General features: G+C 43.0%; 1 protein-coding gene across 4 annotated transcripts in view; it reads right to left on the bottom strand.

Moving 5' to 3' along the window:
- The window catches only part of TDRD6 (tudor domain containing 6), a 30,318-nt gene extending 11,768 nt beyond the window's left edge, over positions 1–18,550 (bottom strand). For 3 of the 4 annotated variants that reach the window (XR_007462728.1, XM_049653754.1, XM_049653755.1), the window contains exons 1-3: positions 12,361–18,550; positions 9,978–10,102; positions 7,911–8,000 (exon numbers count right to left, since the gene is read on the bottom strand). Coding sequence is in view for 3 of the 4 variants with exons in the window: in XM_049653754.1 (XP_049509711.1) it covers positions 7,911–8,000; positions 9,978–10,102; positions 12,361–18,457 (6,312 nt within the window). In the remaining variant the exon portion in view is untranslated. Of the gene's footprint in view, positions 1–725; positions 3,786–7,910; positions 8,001–9,977; positions 10,103–12,360 lie in introns of those variants that run through there. The other variant, XM_049653756.1, reaches the window with a different exon arrangement.
- Positions 18,551–19,110: the final 560 nt, after the last annotated feature.

The raw sequence follows: 19,110 nt of genomic DNA, 5'->3' as shown, positions 1-19,110 counted from the left end.
TTATATTTTTAATTTTTGTGAGGAACCTCCATACTGTTTTCCAGAATGGATGCACCAGTGTTCATTCTCAGTACAAAAGGGTTCCCCTTTCTCTGCATCCCTGCCAACATCTATTGTTTCCTGAGTTGTTAATTTTTGCCATTCTGACAAGTGTCCTCACAACTGTATCTCATTGTGGTTTTGGTCTCTGTTTCCCTGATGATGAGTGATGTTGAGCATCTTTTCATGTGTCTGTTATCCATCCGGATGTCTTCATTGGAAAAGTGTCTGTTCATGTCTTCTGCCCATTTCTTCACTGGATTATTTGGGTTTTGACTGTTGAGTTTGATAAGTTCTTTATAGATTTTGGATACTAACCCTTTATCTGATGTCATTTGCAAATATCTTCTCCCATTCCATCGGTTGCTTTTAGTTTTGCTGATTGTTTCCTTCACTGTGCAGAAGCTTTTTTTCTTGATGAGGTCCCCCAAATTCCCCTTGCCTCTGGAGACATACCTAGTAAGAAGTTGCTGTGGCCAAGGTCAAAGAGGTTGCGTGTTTTCTCCTGTAGGATTTTGATGGTTTCTTGTCTTACATTTAGGTCTTTCATCCATTTTGAGTTTATTTGTGTATGGTGTAAGCAACTGGTCTACGTTCATTCTTCTGCATGTTGCCGTCCAGTTTTCCCAACACCATTTGCTGAAGAGACTGTCTTTTTTTCCATGGGATACTCTTTCATTCTTTGTAAAGATTAGTTTGCCATATATTTGTGGGTCTGTTTCCAGGTTTTGTGTTCTGTTCCAACGATCTATATGTCTGATTTTGTGCCAGTACCATACTGTCTTGATGATTATAGCTTGGTAATACAGCTTTAAGTCTGGGACTATGATGCCTCCAGCTCTGGTTTTCATTTTCAACATGACTTTGGCTATTTGGGGTCTTTTCTGGTACCATACAAATTTTAGAATTGTTTGTACTAGTTCTGTGAAGAATGGTAGTATTGTTTGGATAAGGATTGCACTGCATGTGTGGATTGCTTTGGTTAGCATTGCTATTTTAACAATATTTGGTCTTCCTATCCATGAGTATGGAATGTTTTTCCATCTCTTTGTGTCTTCTTCAGCTTCTTCCATAAGCATTCTATAGTTTCAGCGCACAGGTCTTTTACTTCTTTGGTTAGGTTTATTCCTAGGTATCTTACGGGCTTTGGTGTAATCATAAATGGGATAGATTCCTTGATTTCTCTTTCTGCTGCTTCATTATTGGTTTATATAAATGCAACATTTCTGTATGTTGATTTTATATCCTGAAACTTTGCTGAATTCATGGGCCAGTTCCAGCAGTTTTTTGGTGGATTCTTTCAGGTTTTCCACAGAGTATCATGTTGTCTGTGAAGAGTGAAAGCTTGACTTTTTCCTTGTCAATTTGGATGCCTTTTATTTCATTTTGTTGTCTGATCGCGGAGGCTAGGACTTCCAATACTATGTTGAACAACAGTGGTGAGAGTGGACATCCCTGTCGTTAGGACATTCCTGACCTTAGGGGGAAAGCTCTCATTTTTCCCCATCAAGGATGATAGATATTAGCTGTGGGTCTTTTGTATATGGTCTTTATGATGTTGAGGTATGTTCCTTGTATCCCTACTTTCTTGAGGGTTTTTATAAAGAAAGGATGTTGTATTTTGTTAAATGCTTTTTCAGCATCTATTGAGAGGTTCTTATCTTTTCTTTTATTAATGTGATGTATCACATTGATTGATTTGTGGATATTGAACCACCCCTGCAGCCCGGGAATAAATCCCAGTTGATTGTGGTGAATAATTCTTTTAATGTATTATGGGATTCATTTTCCTAGTACCTTGTTGAGAATTTTTGCATCCATGTTCATCAAGGAAATTGGTCTGTAATTCTTTTTTAGTGGGGTCTCTGGTCTATAATTCTTTTTTAGTGGGGTCTCTGGTCTGTAATTCTTTTTTAGTGGGGTCTCTGTCTGGTTTTGGAATCAAGGTAATACTGGGCTAATAGAATGAGTTTGGAAGTTTTCCTTCCATTTCTATTTTTTGGAACAGTTTCAAAAGAATAGGTATTAACTCTTCCTTAAATGTTTGGTAGAATTCCCCTGGGAAGTCATCCAGCCCTGGACTCTTTGTTTGTTGGGAGATTTTTGATTACGGACTCAACATATTTTTACTGATTGTGGGTCTATTCAAATCTTCTGTTTCTTCCTGTTTCAGTTTTGGTAGTTTACATGTTTCTAGGAATTTATCCATTTCTTCCGGATTGCCCAATTTGTTGGCATATAATTGCTCATAATATTCTCTTATTATTGTTTGTATTTCTGCAGTGTTGGTTGTGATCTCTCCTCTTTCATTCATGATTTTATGTATTTAGGTCCTTTCATTTTTCTTTTTGATAAGTCTGGCTAGGGGCTTGTCAATTTTGTTAATTCTTTCAAAGAAACAGCCCCTAGTTTCGTTGATCTGTTCTGGTTTTTTTTTTTTTTTTTTTTTTTATCATTGATTTCTGCTCTAATCTTTATTATTTTCCTTCTTCTGCTGGTTTTGGATTTTATTTGCAGTTCTTTTTCCAGCTCCTTTAGGTGTAAGGTTAGATTATATGTTTGAGACATTTCTTCCTTCTTTAGGAAGGCCTGGATTGCTATATACTTCCCTCTTATGACTGCCTTTGCTGTGTCCCATATTTCCTTTTTAACTTTAAAAAATTTTTTTTAACATTTATTTATTTTTTGAGAGACAGAGCATGAGCAGGGGAGGGGCAGAGAGAGAGAGGGAGTCACAGAATCCAGAGCAGGCTCCAGGCTCTGATCTGTCAGCACAGAGCTTGATGCAGGGCTTGAACTCATGAGCCGTGAGATTATGACCTGAGCTGGAGTCGGACGCTTAACCGACTGAGCTGCCCAGGCACCCCTCCTTTTTATTTTTTTTTAAGTCTATTTATTTATTTATTTATTTTGAGAGAGAGGGAGGGATGGAGGGAGGGAGGGAAAGAGAACAAGTCGGAGAGGGACAGAGAGAGGGAAAGAGAGAATCCCAAGCAGACTCTGCACAATCAGCATAGAGCCCAATGTGGGGCTTGATCTCAGGAACTGTGAGATCATGACCTGAGCCAAGACTAAGAATCGCAATCTTAACTGACTGAGCCACCCCAGCGCCCCTCTTTTTTAATAAAATGAGACTACCACACCTTTAAGGAGAAACTTTATTCAAATGTTGTGTCATATTAGAATACTTCCAAAATCAAACAGAATATTAATCAAATGTTAACTAGACTGACAAGACAAAGCTCAGAAACAAAACAAAAATCTGAAGGAGTTATTGCTAACAAAGCCATCCCTGTAAGTAGTATCATATAATATACTTGCCATAAACCTAGCATTTTCTATTTTAATTTAAACACTATATTCAAAAGAAACAGAAATAGGGGTGGGTTGTTTTTTTTTGTTTTTTGTTTTTTTAAATTTGAGTAATGTGTTAGCATATTGTTTAGCAAAATAAATCCACCTAACTGATTAGAAACATAACATATTTAAAGGGAGAAGAAAGATCCCAGATCCATATGTATGGCAAAACCACTGTAAATACATTTCGTAGTGGCCCTGAGATCTATTTTGTTTTCAGTGCATATCAGAGTTTTCAAAAATGACAACTTCTTGTGATCATATGCTCTCGACTTGCTCAAATACTCTGCCGGTCTGGGCAAGATGCCACATGTTTAAGAGCAGTTTCGGACAGATTGGCCACGTCTATAGATCCACAGTTAAATTTATATCACCTCCAGACCCCTTTTCTGGAAAAAAAGAGAGAGAGAGAGAGGAGAGAGAAACCTCAAGTTGAGAAAGAAAAACAAGAAAATTATCTACACAAGTGCTACCACAACAAATTTAATGTCCTTTCAAAATGGTGAGAATTATTCTATGGAGAATTATTCCTACAGAAACGTTTTTTGTCTTTTAGCATTTTGGTTCTCACACTCTACCTATTATCAAAGTTTCTCTAAAATATATAACTGGCATATTTTATATTTTTCTAGAATGATGTTAGTAAAGCTGATAACTGAACAGTCCTTTGTTCTCTTTCACTAGTATGTGTTTTTCAAATAATGGGAAAGCCACAAAGAGCGGATTTCACTCTGAATGTACCTCAGTTCTAAGGACCATGTGCTACTTATGAACAAGATCATGCAATAACCAGTAACTTCCAACAAATTGAATCTTATCACGAGATAAACTAAAAACCCAGAAAGAAATTCTGAGAGATCATTTAATATATGAAGGTCACTTGAATGTATGAGCTAGTCAACGCTGAGAAAATTCTTTAAAATCCTTTAAAATATAAATTTATCATATTCACAATTTAACTTTCAAGATTAATTCAACCCACAAACAAATTTTCTATGATATTTCAAGAAATCCTCTTCTTCGTTATTTATTCCCAGATGCACATTTAACATTTTTAGCTAAAAATTTTCTACTACTAACATCCAAGGAAATTGATAAACCATTTTTGTTTGAGGATTCAGAATAATGGTACCTTTAAGGCTTGGCAATCTGTTGATAAAAGCTATTTTCTTTTAAAAACACAAATCACCTTCGATTGTAGTGCAATCTAATGACATGAAGTAGAGATCTTTCCCCACTGTTTGGAATACAGCCTAACAAAAGGAACCTTTGCATTACCACCAATTCTTTGTTACAGACACAAAATGATTAAAATCAGAAAGGGACCGTAGAAAAGCCAGGAAAAAATGGTAAACAATGAAAAACGAAGCCTCTTGAAAGTGTGGCAATCTGATTTTGTAGTGAAGAATCACCCAAGAACATTTTCTATCCTTCCAATACTCATTTCTCTGGAACATCTCTACTGGAGTGTCCCATACCGGGAGTAAAGTGGCCTTTTCCAATTTTCAGCTCCCAATCTCCCACAACTTTGGTGTCTGATACCTTTCTCAAAGGGCTCCTATGCAAACACATTATCCACGGTGAGCCACAGATCCTTTACTAAAGACTTACTGAAGAGGGATATTTCTCCTATATTCCTTTCAACAAATAATAGCATTGTGTGTATGCATGAAGTCTATACAGAAATTGATTCATGAGACATATTCTTACAATAAAATGAAATCTCTCACATACAAAAAAAATCCTTAAAAAATGCAATCAGATCACAGTGACTTGACCAAAAAAGTCATGCATAATTTAATACCTCACAATATCCACTTGTAAAGGAAAACCAGCTTATTTGTAGACACATATCTAAGAGTTCCTTCAAATTTGAGGAAAGGATCATTTAATAAATAAAATTAATAACCAAATTTTAAAAAGTAAAGCCTTATCCATAAGTAGCTTCTATATTTGCTAACTGATGTAAAAGCCAGTTGTGTCTACACTATCTTATGAACACTCTGAGTTGCCTTACATAGTTCTCTATTTGGCAGGCATAGGGTAGTTTATCCAAATAGAATCCCATATGTGTACATCTATGCATTTGGCTGTGGATTCTTGAAAAGTAATGAACGGAAAAGATCAGAATGTAAAAGAAAAACTTTAGTAAATACTTATGCAACCTAAGTGAAGTAAGCTGTTATTTTTGACAAGTAAACAAAAACATGAAATTAATATAAGAAGGCGAAGAAAGATGTTCAGTGGTTTTTCATAGTGGAAAAATTTCAAATGACTTAAATGTGCACCACTACAAGAAATGGTTTAACAAATGACTGACCATTTGTGTCATATAAGATTATGCAACTATGGCCTTCTGGCTGTGGCCAAGATGGAGTAAGTTGACTATAGCCTGCCTCTCTTATACTTGCTACAACTAAAAATTCTGGAAAGTATACAAAAAGTAACCGTGGGCTCTGAAAAGTAAATAGGAACAGGCAGATTGAGGACTGAAGTAAAAACCTGAATAATGACTCATAACAGGGGTGGATTCACAGATGTTTCTTTCCTTCCTTCCTTCCTTCCTTCCTTCCTTCCTTCCTTTCTTCCTTCCTTCCTTCCTCCCTCCCTCCCTCCCTCCCTCCCTCCCTTCCTTCCTTCCTTCCTTCCTTCTTCCTCCTCTCTCACCTCCCCTCCTTCTTCTCTCCTCTCCTCTTCATTCCTCTCCTCTCCTCTCCTTTCCTTTCCTTATTTTTTTCCTTCTTTGTCTCTTAGTTTTGACTTGAGCCTGGACCAAATCAGAGCTGCCCAGCCTGTGTGGATGGCAAAACTCTGAGGGAGATCCCTATTTCTAGCCAGCAGATTGGGAAAAGAGGCCCCCTGAATGCTAGAAAGTGACGAATGAATGGGAAATCTCTTCACTATTTTTCTTTTTTACCTTCTGACCCTGTCATGAGAGCAGCCCCAACTGAAAGTCTGAGAGAAGACTCTGACCAGTGGAACGGGAAAAGGGCTGTTTGTTATCTGGAAATGGGGGGTGGGGATTGATTTTTCTTGTTTCTCTCTCTGCTTCACTCCAAAGGCAGGCTCAGTCAAACAGAACTGCATGACAGCAAAGAAGGAAACCTTGAGAGAAACATACTCTCTGTCTAGAGGAGCAAGAAAAAGAGCCCCTAGGAGCTGGATTAAAGAAGATCCTTGAGGGACACCTGGGTGGCTCAGTCAGTTAAGCACTCAACTTTAGCTCAGGTCATGATCTCACAGTTCTTGAGTTCGAGCCCTGCGTCGGGCTCTGTGTTGACAGCTCAGAGCCTGGAGCCTGCTTCAGATTCTGTGTCTCCCTCTCTCTCTGCCCCTCTCCCATTCACACTCTGTGTCTCTCAAAAATGAATAAACATTAATAATAATAATAATAATAATAATAATAATAAAGAAGATCCTTGAGGCCAGCAAGTGTGGAGGAAATCTCAGAGAGAAAAGGAATTGAAAAATATGAATCCCTGATACTATAAATGAACTGATATAAATCCCAAGGTCAACCCTCAACTATGCATATGCAGAAGAGAACCAACTAAAGATAGCAATCTTTAACAGCCGATCTACTATATAAACTGCTACCTAAGTCCCTGGGAGGCTTGTGCTCTGGGCGGATGCAAACACCAAAGCAAAGTCTCTGAAAACTAAACTGACATTGGAACCCACAAGCAAAGAAGGAGAGACAGAACTTGTGGTATGAACCCAACTGGGTTGACCACCTGCTAAAATAAAGACTTCAATATTTTCTAGAAGATTTTAATAGGATCCAAAGTCTTGCAACATAATGTTCAAAACATTTGGGACATAATCCAAAATTACTCAACATACAAAGAACTAGGAAAAGCTAATCATATTTCAAGGTGATCAGTAGATGGCAAGCCCTGAGGCGACCAGATATTGGAACTATTAGATACATATTTTAAAGTAAAAACGTCAACAAATGTCAAACAGAATAAACTCAAATGCCCAGATATTATAATGGCGTGGGAAATTGAACACAAAATATAAAATATAGAACACAGAACACAAAATATAAAACTATGCAGAATGAAATCAATTATGCACAAAATATTTCGATGACATACGTACATTCCATATAAACAGAAAAATTATGAAATAAAATGAAACCGATCAAGCTCTTTGTCTTAGATGGATGTATTACAGGTGATAGATACTTTGTTTCAAATTTGCCATTTTTCCAGATTTTCTACATCAGATGTATTTTATAAAGATCTCAGACACCAAACAATTTTCATTTTTAAAATCCCCCTCTTCCCCAAATCAAGGTGTAAAACATTAATAACCAGTTTGCCCAAAGGGATGCTTGGCATAAAGTCCAGAATCACTGATTTTGTTATTGCTCCTTTTCATTGTCATTAATTCCAGTATTAGTATTCTTTTTTCTTGATTATTCCCAAACACAAGGGCTTTGGAAATAGTTTAAACTACCTTTCAAAATGAAACACAATGCTCTCATTAATTAGTATTTATATCCATACCTCAGATGGACTCTTATCTAATTTGGGTATGCCATTCCAGACATTCTCAGGGTTCACTATCTCCTCCATACCATTTGAAAGGTTCAGAACCTACAAGAGAAAAAAGGTATTTAATAAAACTTGGTAGTTTCCAAAAACTGTAACTGATTTATGGACCATGGCAATCCTTCTTCAACTGAAATACCTCAAAAGGCAATGAAAATAATTTTATTAAACTTCAACTTTACGCTTTTAACTCTATGGAACTTCTGGTCAAAAAACATATTGAGTATGCCTAGATATCAAAGGTAGCTAAAAATGAGATCTTAAGAAGCTCAACATTTTGTGGAGAAACAGATCTCTAAGCAGACCATTACATCGTAGTAAGTACAGACCTCTGTAGCAGGAGAAACGGGAATATAATATAGGTATAAAGTTTTTGGTGTGTGGGGAGGGTGAAGAGATGGAGAGATTTAGAAATAATGCTAGTGAATGCTCCCTGGAAGAGGCAATGCAAAACGAAAATGAAGACGCAATGAAAATCTTCCAAAAATAAGTGAAAATCGGGGCACTCAGGTGGATCAGTTGGCGAGAGTCTGGTTCTTGATTTCAGCTCAGGCCATGATTCCAGGATCATGGGATTAAGCCCTGCATTGGGCTCCTCGCTGAGCACAGAGCCTGTTTAAGATTCATTCTCTCTCTCCCTCTGTCCCTCTCTCCTGCTCACACTCTCTCCTCTCTCAAAAAAATAAAAATATTGCAACTACGTGGATGGAACTGGAGGGTATGATGCTAAGTGAAATTAGTCAGTCAGAGAAAGACAAAAATCATATGACTTCACTCATATGAGGACTCTAAGAGACAAAACAGAGGAACATAAGGGAAGGGAAACAAAAATAAGGTAAAAACAGGGAGGGGGACAAAACAGAAGAGACTCATAAATACGGAGAACCAGCTGAGGGTTACGGGAGGGGTGTGGGAGGGGGGATGGGCTAAATGGCTAAGGGGCACTAAGGAATCTACTCCTGAAATCATTGTTGCACTAGATGCTAATTTGGATGTAAAATTTAAAAAAAACAACAAAAAAAACAATAGTGGAAATTAGGTGTCTTTGTACTATCTTCATGATTTTTCTGTAACCTAAAACTCTTCCAAAAATAAGGCCTATCTAAAAATAAAATAATAACAAAATAAAAATAAAAGTGAAAATGAGCCAGTGTGGGAGGGGGATAGAATACAAGTGACTGGATCTGCATTATGAAATATATTGAAGAAGCCCTGGGGAATGATATATATAAGAGAAAGCAAGCAATTTGGTGCCCATCCAATATAAGTTACAAAACACAAAGGAGTGAACCTAAGACTGGAGAAGAATATGGACACTCAGCCCTAGAAGACCTCAGGTCCCCTAGAGGACCATGCCATGTTAGTGAGCATGGCTTGGCTTTTCTATCCTAGACCAGTGGCTCTCAAATTTTAATGGTAAGAGAATGCTCATTCCTGGTCCTACCCCCAGAAATTCTGTAGTAGCCAGCCAGGGCAAGGTGCAGGAATCTACAGCTTAAGAAACCCACCAGGTGATTCTGACACAGGTGGTTTTTTGGGACCACAGGAGAAACTCAATCAACTGGACGTCCCCAAGAAGTTTTACACACAGGAATCCTGCCGTCAGATTTGCATCTGACAAGTGTCACACTGGTAGTGTAGAGACTCAGCTGAAGGAACACTAGAAGAAGTAAACCAAAATAGGTTAATAGAGTAATCCACTTGTAAAATAAGGGACTTCACACCAAGGCAGTGACAGTAGGTGTAACAAGTTTTAACTAAGTGATAAGAAGTGGAAAGTGTGACTGATAGGATTTGGTGACTGATAGGATTTCAGAGGCAAGGGAGATACAAGAGTCGGGGATGATTTCTTGCCAGGATGCTTACATCTGACCTTTGAGATGAGTTCTGCACTGCACCAAATTTTTAAGGGGAATGATCAGGTAAACGTCTGTTCAAGTGCATTTTCTAGTGTGGTAAAGTTGGCTAAAATTTCCTCAACAGTCAGTATCTTTTGAGATAAAGTGCTTCCATTTCACTTACCCTTGTGCCTTCTTCACCTATTTCCAGAATCTCACATTTAGACCATGTGTTTCTTAGACTTGACCACACAACACACTTGGATCCAACAGCAAATCCTTCCAGAGTGTAGGTCTTCTCTGCTTGAGCTGCCAAATTGAATAAAGACTCAGTGTGTACCTCTTAATCCCTTGATGTTAAATACACAAGCAAAGCATTTTCTTATCTGCATTGACTATTCCTATATAATCAAGATCATGGATGGTCTCAGTCTGTATCTTTTCCTGGATTTTATTTTAAATTCTTCCAGGGCCCTTTCCCAATAAAATTCCTTATCGCTTTCTTCAAAAAATACCAGCATGATGTGATGCGTCTTTTAAGAATATGAATCTGGGGGCGCCTGGGTGGCTCAGTTGGTTGGGCGTCCAACTTCGGCTCAGGTCATGATCTCAGCGCTTGTGAGTTCGAGCCCCGCGTCGGGCTCTGTGCCAACAGCTCAGAGCCTGGAGCCTGCTCTGGATTCTGTGTCCCTCTCTCTCTCTGCCCCTCCCTCGCTTATGCTCTGTCTCTCTCTCTTTCTCAAAAATAAGTAAAACATTAAAAAAAAATATATGAATCTGATTCCTGACTTCGAAACTTACTGTTGGCAGCTGGTTATTGTTGCCACATGCGATGTGGTCTATGGTTACAACAGCTGTTTCTGAAGCAGCATATTACAAATTGGTAGACATTCTTATCACAGAGCTATTACTTATTATTAATAAAATGTGGCAAGGGGGACTAAAAACCTAGGGTAATATTTAAATGAATTGTAGTACAGCCACTGAATGGAATCCTAGAGAGTTAAAATATTTGGAAAACATGTTTAAGGGATTAAAATGCAGGATTTGACACTATGATAATATGATTTTTTTTTTAACGTTTATTTATTTTTGAGACAGAGAGAGACAGAGCGTGAACAGGGGAGGGGCAGAGAGAGAGACACACAGAATCCGAAACAGGTTCCAGGCTCTGAGCTGTCAGCACAGAGCCCGACGCGGGGCTCGAACTCACAAGCGCTGAGATCATGACCTGAGCCAAAGTCAGATGCTTAACCGACCAAGCCACCCAGGCGCCCCAATAATGTGATTTCTATTTAGTTCTTTAAACTGTATGTAAATAGACACAGGGTGAAAGACAAAAGGAAAGAAGTGCACTGCAGTTTTAATAGTGGCAGGCTTATGGTGATATGGGAGATTTTCATTCTCCCTAGACTACTGTTTTCTCTATTTTGTACGATGGCTCAAATTTAATAATCTAAAAATTGACATATGGGGCACCTGGCTCGGTCGGTTCAGCGTCCGACCCTTGATTTCGGCTCAGCTCATGATCCCAGGGTCTTGGGATCGAGCTCTGTGCTGAGCATGGAGACCATCTAAGATTCTCTCTCTCTCCCCACCTCTGCCCACCCTCCCCCCACCCCCCAGGACACATTCTCTCTCTCAGATAAAAATAATAATAATAATAATGATAATAAGTAAAAATTGACATATAAGAAGTCTAACATTGATTATTTCCCAAACCCTAAAAGTTAGGCATTTCGTGTAACTTTGTTTTGTTTGTTTGTTTGTTTGCTTGTTTAATTTAGAGTGTGAGAATCTTAAACACACTCCATGCTCAGCGCGGAGCCAGACGTGGGGCTCAGTCCCACGACTCTGGGATCACGACCTGAGCCCAAATCAAGAGTTGGATGCTCAGCCAACTGAGCCACCCAGGGGCCCCCATTTCATGTAACTTTTAAATCTTATTAAGTAGAAAGAAAACGGCAATACATGTAGCTTACTTAAAAAGTTCATAATAAATTTTCTCCAATATTTACTCATGGCCGGTCTCTTGCTTGGTTACTATAAGCTCCCCAAATCTAGTGTTTGTTTAGGGGTTTCGAAATAAATGACAAGGTGTATGCATGAAACAAAATGGTTAAATTTGAAAACTCTGCAAAAATGATCCCTATCGTCAATTCACGCCTACAGTAGTGCTTAGCAAAGGAACAACATGTTTTTTTAAGACTTACCAAAAAACGGAACTTTTGATTTTAAAGATTATTTGCTTACATTTGAAACCTGATTACTTTTTGGAAACACTGATTCTAAGCATTTTATTCTTAAACACAAAATTAATAATTTAGCAGCATTTCATCCAGCCTACAAGGTATGGTTCTACATTGATTTCGCAACTTCATCTCCCCACACTTAAAATGCTCGTCATGAAATCCAAATCTGATTCTCTTTTCAGGTTTTAATCTTTTCCCCAAAAAATTAATTAAGAAGAAAACAAGGCAAAAAGTAAATAAGAATTATTGTCTTGAAGACAAGTAGGTATTTTTTGAAAAACACTAAGTTAAGTAAAAGTAGAAGAAATTACATACCTGAGACATGATCTTGTAAAGCATTATTGCGCTTCCTTCCGTCTCTGGATTCTTCTTCGGAGAACAAAGTCAGTGGTGAAATGGCATCTCTGCTTTTGTACTCTGTAAATTCTTCTTTATATATGTTCATTTCAATTTGCCTGTTGGGATCGCAATTCCTTCCGTGTAGGTGCAAGGGTAACCTAGGCTGGTCGTCAAAACATTCCATACAGCTTGACTTCCTTGTGTCCTCAGCGCACATGGGGTCTTGGGCTCTCTGACCAACTGGTAGAGACAAAGGGTTTATTTTGTCATCTAAACACAGCTGGGCTGTGGGTAATTCTAGTTCCGGCTGTTTCTCAGATTCACAGTTGAGGGGAAGCTGCACTGTAAACGGATGCAGGGTGGCTTCTGTGTCACAGCCTTGGGGGAGGGGCACAAGTGGAGGCACCCGGCCTGGCTCTTTTTCTTCATCCCCGACTAGAGAATGCTGTAACTCAATGGACTCCAGCTCCAGGAACTCTTTTGATTCATCATCAGGAGAAAGTGGTACCTCAAGTGAGTTCAGTTCTAATATCTCCTTTGTTTCACTAGCCTGCAGTGGTAGTAACGTGTTAAATCCTGTCATGAGGTGTTTATCATCAAACTTTGCTTCGTCGACCAGACGGCACTCTCTTTTACCTTCCAGTACCTCGACGCCAATTTTATCTTTGCATGGGTTTTCGAAAGCTTCAAAAAGGTTGTCAGTGTCAGGGTCATAGAACTTAGTTGGTTTGGCTTCAGTGATGTTTAAATCTTTTTCAGTTCTTTCAGAGAGCTTATCTGTCTGTGACTCGACATATAGGGCTTTCTCTTGTCCAGCTTTACTACTTGGTTTCTTAAATCCAACCTCAGGACTGAGGGACCCCAGAGCTCCCTTTATCTCCGGGTCATGTTTTTCATAGGGCAGATCACTGTTACTGATGCCAATCTTAGAATATTTCTTCATCTTCTGGTTAATACTTTCGCCTTTGCTTTTCAAGTCAACGATTGCTAAAGGGATATTACAAACATCCCTTTTGATTTCTAATATTGTTATCTCCAACACATCTTCTGTTACTATTTCATAAAAATAGTCATTTCCCTCTTGAGGGCACGCACCTTCTGAAATATTAAATCCTGAGAGGCAACATGGAAAGGCTTGCATGGGAACCACCAAGAGTTCAGAAGGGATATTCCAGAGTGCTTTGGGGTCCACGCAGTCTTCGACGTTTCCAAAGTCCACAAGCCTGACAGATACCAGATAATCATCGCAAATATTGGCGATAAGTGCCCTGTAATAATGCCCATCTTCTCTATATCTCACTATGCAAGGATCTCCGATATGAGGGCATGGGACACAACTCCTCCAAGCCGTTACTTGTTCTCCAGCGGTTTGTACTTCTGCTTCTAAAAACTGAAGTTTCTCGGTATCAGCAAACTGACACCAAAAATATTCAGGTCCATCTATCACCGTGGCGTATGCTCTTATCATCTTCATATTTGGGTTGTACCAGTTAAGAAACAGTGAAGTGCCAATGTCTGTTTTGTGGACAGACTTTGAACAGGCACCTTTAGTGATTTGGTCAGAAAGTCCTACTTGAGATTTTTCACTGAAAGCATATCTGCTAATCATGTCTTCTGCTATGATCCCATGTTCATCAGCAAGAATAACTTCCCATCTGTCTTGGAACTGAACAAATTCACATCTTATTTGAACCTCGTCTGTCCTTCGGGAAAAGTAACGCGTCACTGCCTTACAGTTTAAAATCTCAGGAGCCCAAAGTCCTCTCAAGGAGCAGTGAATGCACAGGGCTGGTACCAGTGCGTTAAGAAGGTCCAGCTTACCTATCTTGTTAGTATGGACCACAGAAACATTGCCATAATCTATAAACTGTACACACAGAAGGTCATTGGGTTGTTGTTCCCTGACCACAGCCCGATACCACAAACTGTCTTCTGGAAAAATGGCACATGTTACATCTCCTCTCTGCAAAGGTGGACCTGAATAAAATTCTGGCCTGGTCCTAACATCGTTTAATCTCTCTGAAAGACTAGTGATTTCAGCTTCGTCATCTGTTAGTTGAACATAAAAGTCTGAAAGGTCATTTATGTGGGAAACATACACCACTGTTTTAAAGCCAGGCATTATAATCTTCTGAGGGAGCTCAGAAAATTTTAGAGGCAAATCTTTGTTACACGAATCTCCTATGTTTCTCTCTGAAAGGGTAGCTTCTAGTCTTGTGGCTTTCAAAGGCGACTCAGCAAAACTTTCTTCTTTCTTCTCGGCTGTGAAGGGACACATTTGATTATCTTTATTTCCCACGGAGTCCTGATACTGAGTGACGAAGTTTGTCTTGGTCAAACTTCGTAAAAGCTTGGGTTCCCTACATGCTGGGCTGGTCTTAGATTTGTGTGGTTCTCCCAAGATCTCCATGCTACATAATGCAGAGTTCTCTACTGATCTACTTGAATACTCTGTAGGTGACAACTTGAGATTTTCCTTCTTTACTTCAAGAGTTTCTGTCGCGGTGAGGAGATCTTTGCTTTCTTCTTTTTTTCTTGTCCCACCCTTGTAGCCAAGTAACCCTAACTTCTCATTGATATTAGCGTTGATTTGGATACTGTCGTCATAGAGTTCTATAATCAGTCTCCCATCTGGATCTTTTGCCACCACCAAAGCCTTCAATGACTTATCTAAAACAGTCTCCTGGAACCATGTTGTAATTTCGTCTGGTATGTGAGCGGGTATGTCAGACAATGAACACTTAACAGCTTGCATGGGCAGAAGTAAGACATCATACGCATCCTTAGGTAGCGGAAGCAGATCATCGCTGGTTACCACATGTATGTTTCCAAAATCAACAAAAAAGACTTTCTTTGGTTCTTTTCCTATTGTCATCCCCCTATACCAGTTTCCATCAGTGTACCTGGCAAGGCACAAGGTTCCAGGGGTCAAGGGGGATGTTTTTAAATTTGGCAAAACTTTACTCAATTGTGTAATATTACAGGACAACTGTTCTAAAATATTTGCGTTTCTTCCCAGTTGGCAATAAAATGTCCAAGGGTCATCCACATGCGTTATATACACCAATTCTTCACTTCCAATTTTCATCTCGTGTGTCGAATAGTAGTAAGAATGTAGCTGAACGGAGGACTCCAGGGGCTTCTGAAGTTTCACTGGCCTTGCGAGTCTCTTTTCTACCAAAAAGTGGCAGGCACTCTGAAACGGTGTTAGCAAATCCACTATGTTAAACGGCTCTTCGTCATGTGCTGAAGCCAAAGCAAATACTGTGCATTTCAACTCGAGATTGTCTTCCCATGCGTTGTCTACAAATTCCCTAAAAGCTTGGATTGCCTTTTCATTCCAAGCAAAAGGATTTTGACCCGTTGGTTGAATTAAATTATAAAGACTGCACCGAAAAGCCTGAGCCTTAACCTTGAGAAACTCTTCACTAATTGAGCAAATATTCTTCACAGCTACCACATCTTCGTCTCCATAATCTACAAACATTACTCTGACGCGCTGTGAAGATTGTGCCCCGCGGATCACAGCTCTGGACCATTTTCCATTTACCGTGCGTTTTGCCAGACAAGCGGGGGTGGTCCCCTGGTAAGGAGCAGCTGTATTCTCGCAGTAGTCCTGGATATCACACATCAAAGTTTTAAAGTCTTGAATGTTCCTGGTCAGCTGGCACCAGAAGTAGCCAGGGTTTTCAACAGAAGACACTTTGACTCCTACTGTACTTCCGACTCTCACCTCTCCTTTACAAGAAGAGTCTGGCGTAATTTCCAGGAAGTTCTGCACTAGAGGAGAATAAACAGATACTCTTTTTTCTTTTTCCTGCACCACTAGTCCAGCTGGGGTATCTGCAGCGACTGGTGGATCAGTCAAAATTTCTGCAACAGAGCTAGTTGTGTTGTCTCTCTGGGCCTTCTGTTCTACGTCTCCCCTCTTGGCAGGAGAGATTTTGTTATTCTTGGCAGTAAAATGGTTTGAAACACGCCCTGGAGAATGGGCACTTACGGGAATGTTCTCCTGTGTTTCAAATTCCTGATACTTTGCATATCCGGCTTGAGCCATTACCTTACTAATGTTCTCTTCCCCTGTTCTTGATTCATCAAGAATCTCAATAACATATTGCTTATCCTGCTTATCAAGGACATGGATAACCAATTCTTTGTGGAGCACAGTCTTTTTGAAAAAGGAAACTGCCTCCTGGCTCCAGCTTTTCCCCAAAGGCCAAATATCGGCCAGCGTGCACCTCAGAGCCAACACTGGCAGTCGTCTAAACTGAGGAAGCAGCATCCTCACGTCGTACCAATCCACATTTTCCAAACTGCCCCGGTCAACTAGGAATACGGCCACACTCTTGTCATCTAATCTGGTGACCATGGCCCGATAATAGCCGTTCTCTTTCCATTTGACGCAGCAAAGGTCATCGGGTTTGGGTTTCAACACCACCCCCTCCAGCTTACTGGCTGAGGAATAGAACCTGCACATCCTCCTCATCAGCTTGCTGAAGGTGCCGTTGTGCTTCCTCAACCTAATCCAAAACTCGGACGGATTTTTAACAAACTCTACCTGGGCATCATAGAAGGCGTTTATCTTCAACCTGGTAGATCTTAAGGCCGGGAGTGGAATCTCTTCATCCGCTTCTTCAGCAGGAGACTGAGACTGAAGAGCTGTGGCTTGTCCCTTCTCCTCTTCCTCCTCTTCTTCCCCTTCCTCCTCCTCCTCCTCCCTTCCCTGGCTCTGCAGGAATTGGTCGGCCAGGCAACAGGACTGTAGCCCGAATACACAGTTCAGGTTGGTCCCATCTTCTCCATACAGAGTGACATAATACACGTGCTCAAAGGAACAGTAAAATTCAATCTTGGCATTCACCGCCTGGCCCAGTATCAGTGTCTTCAGGTCACCCACCTGTGACCGGGACCAGCCTCTCCCACCGTCCCAGAGCCCATACAAGGCACAGGGGTAGGTCACCACGGGCATTCGAAAATACTCGGGCAGCAAGTAGCGGAGACTGCTGCAGCTCACTAACTCCTTCCTTCCATAGTCTACGTGGAGCACCTGGGCACAGCACTGGGGCCGAAACGTCTCCAGCAAGAGCGCTCTGTACCAATGTCCGTCCAACCCACAGGAGGCACACGGAGAGCCAGGCTTGTCTGGGCTCTCCTCCCTCTCCTCCCGGGTGGCACTGGTAGAGTTCTCATCCCCCGTCCCCGTGGAACCCCAGTATATCTGGGCCATGCTCTCGGACAGGCGGTGGATCTCCTGCGAGAGGCTCCGGAGCTGGCAGTGAATGCGGTGGGGGTGGCACACCTGGGTCACCACCACCGGCTCTGTCACGCCCAGCTGCAGCTGCGGGTAGAAATAGTCCAGGCCAGGGTGCTCCTGCTTCGGAGGGACTCGCGGGAGGACCCGGGCCCCCGAGCCTAGGCCGGCAGCGGCAGCCGTCACGTAGCGCTTGAGCAGCGAGCGGAAGAGGCTGTCGGGCACCTGCCGCGCCAGGCTGAGCTCCTGCATCTGCTGCGACAGCCCGGGCACCTCCAGAAGGACCAGGCGATGGAGCAGCAGCACGTCCAGCACGCGCCCGTGCACCTGCCCGCCCTGCAGGCTGCTGAGGAAGTCCACGGCGCCGGGCGGCCAGTGCTGGGGCTCGCCCCCGCCCGCGCCGCCGCCGCCCGCCGGCACCAGGCCGGCCAGCACGCAGCCCAGCACCTCGGAGGGCAGGTGGAAGAACTCGCTGCGCCCCGGCGCCAGGGAGCCCGCGTCCGCCGTGACGGTGCGGCCCTCGTCGAGCAGGAAGACGCGGCTCTCCTGCGCCTGCTGGCTGACCACGCGGCAGCGGTGCCATACGAGCCCCACCTGCACCAGGCACAGCTCGCCCGGAGAGGCCGTGGCGCTGCCCGGCGCCCACGGGAGGCGCGTGGCCGCCGCTTCCTGAATCTCCCGGTTCAGGCGCAAGTACTCCTCCCGCCGCTCGCCCACCAGCCCCCAGAGCTGCACGGGGATCACCTCAGGGCGCACGTCCACGAACGACACCCGCAGGACCAGCGAGGTCCCCGGGGTGGGCAGCCCGGGCGTCGAGGACATCTCCGCGGCGCGGTTCCGCGCTGGCGCACCCAGCCGCCAGGCCCGCCAGCGCCCCCGCACCCGTGCCGCGGGAGGGACGGCCCCACGGCCCCAGGCTCCCGGCACAGAGGGACCGGGAAGGACGCCCGGCGAGGCGCCCCCACGGCGAGATCCCCGACGCCGGATCTCCGGGACTCGCGCCGACTGGTAAGACCGGCGGCGGGACCAACCGCCGCGGTCGCGCCGCGCAGGCATTTGCAGCGCGCGGCGCCCCACTTCCGGGTGCGGGAGGCCGGCCGGGCCCGCGGGCGCGGCGCGGCGCGGGGGAGCTGGGCCGCGGCGCGGCGCGGGGCGAGGCCTGCGGGTTTGCCGAAGGGGCTGGGAGGGCTGTCCCCGGGGCCACGCGGTGGCGGGGTCGCGATCCAACCTACTTCTCGAAAGAGCGCCTTCCGTCGCGGAGGGCGCAGTGGGCGGGCCTGGCGGAGGGCGGGGTGGGGGTGGGGGGCGACACCGAAGGGGGGCTGGCTCTTGGCCGTCCACCTAGTGCTGCTGGAGCCCCGTGTGCCCATGCTAGGCTCCGAAGGAACGGGAGGAGACCTGGGGGCGCCGAGGGCACGTGCCTGGGCGTTAGGGCCTAACGCTCAGAGGGCCCGGGGCTCAAGGGCGGAGGCCGA

The sequence above is a fragment of the Panthera uncia genome, assembly GCF_023721935.1.
Source record: "Panthera uncia isolate 11264 chromosome B2 unlocalized genomic scaffold, Puncia_PCG_1.0 HiC_scaffold_24, whole genome shotgun sequence".
Classification (NCBI taxonomy): Eukaryota; Metazoa; Chordata; class Mammalia; order Carnivora; family Felidae; genus Panthera; species Panthera uncia.
Note: the sequence above shows the minus strand (reverse complement) of the source record. Positions and strands in the feature narration are given on the sequence as shown.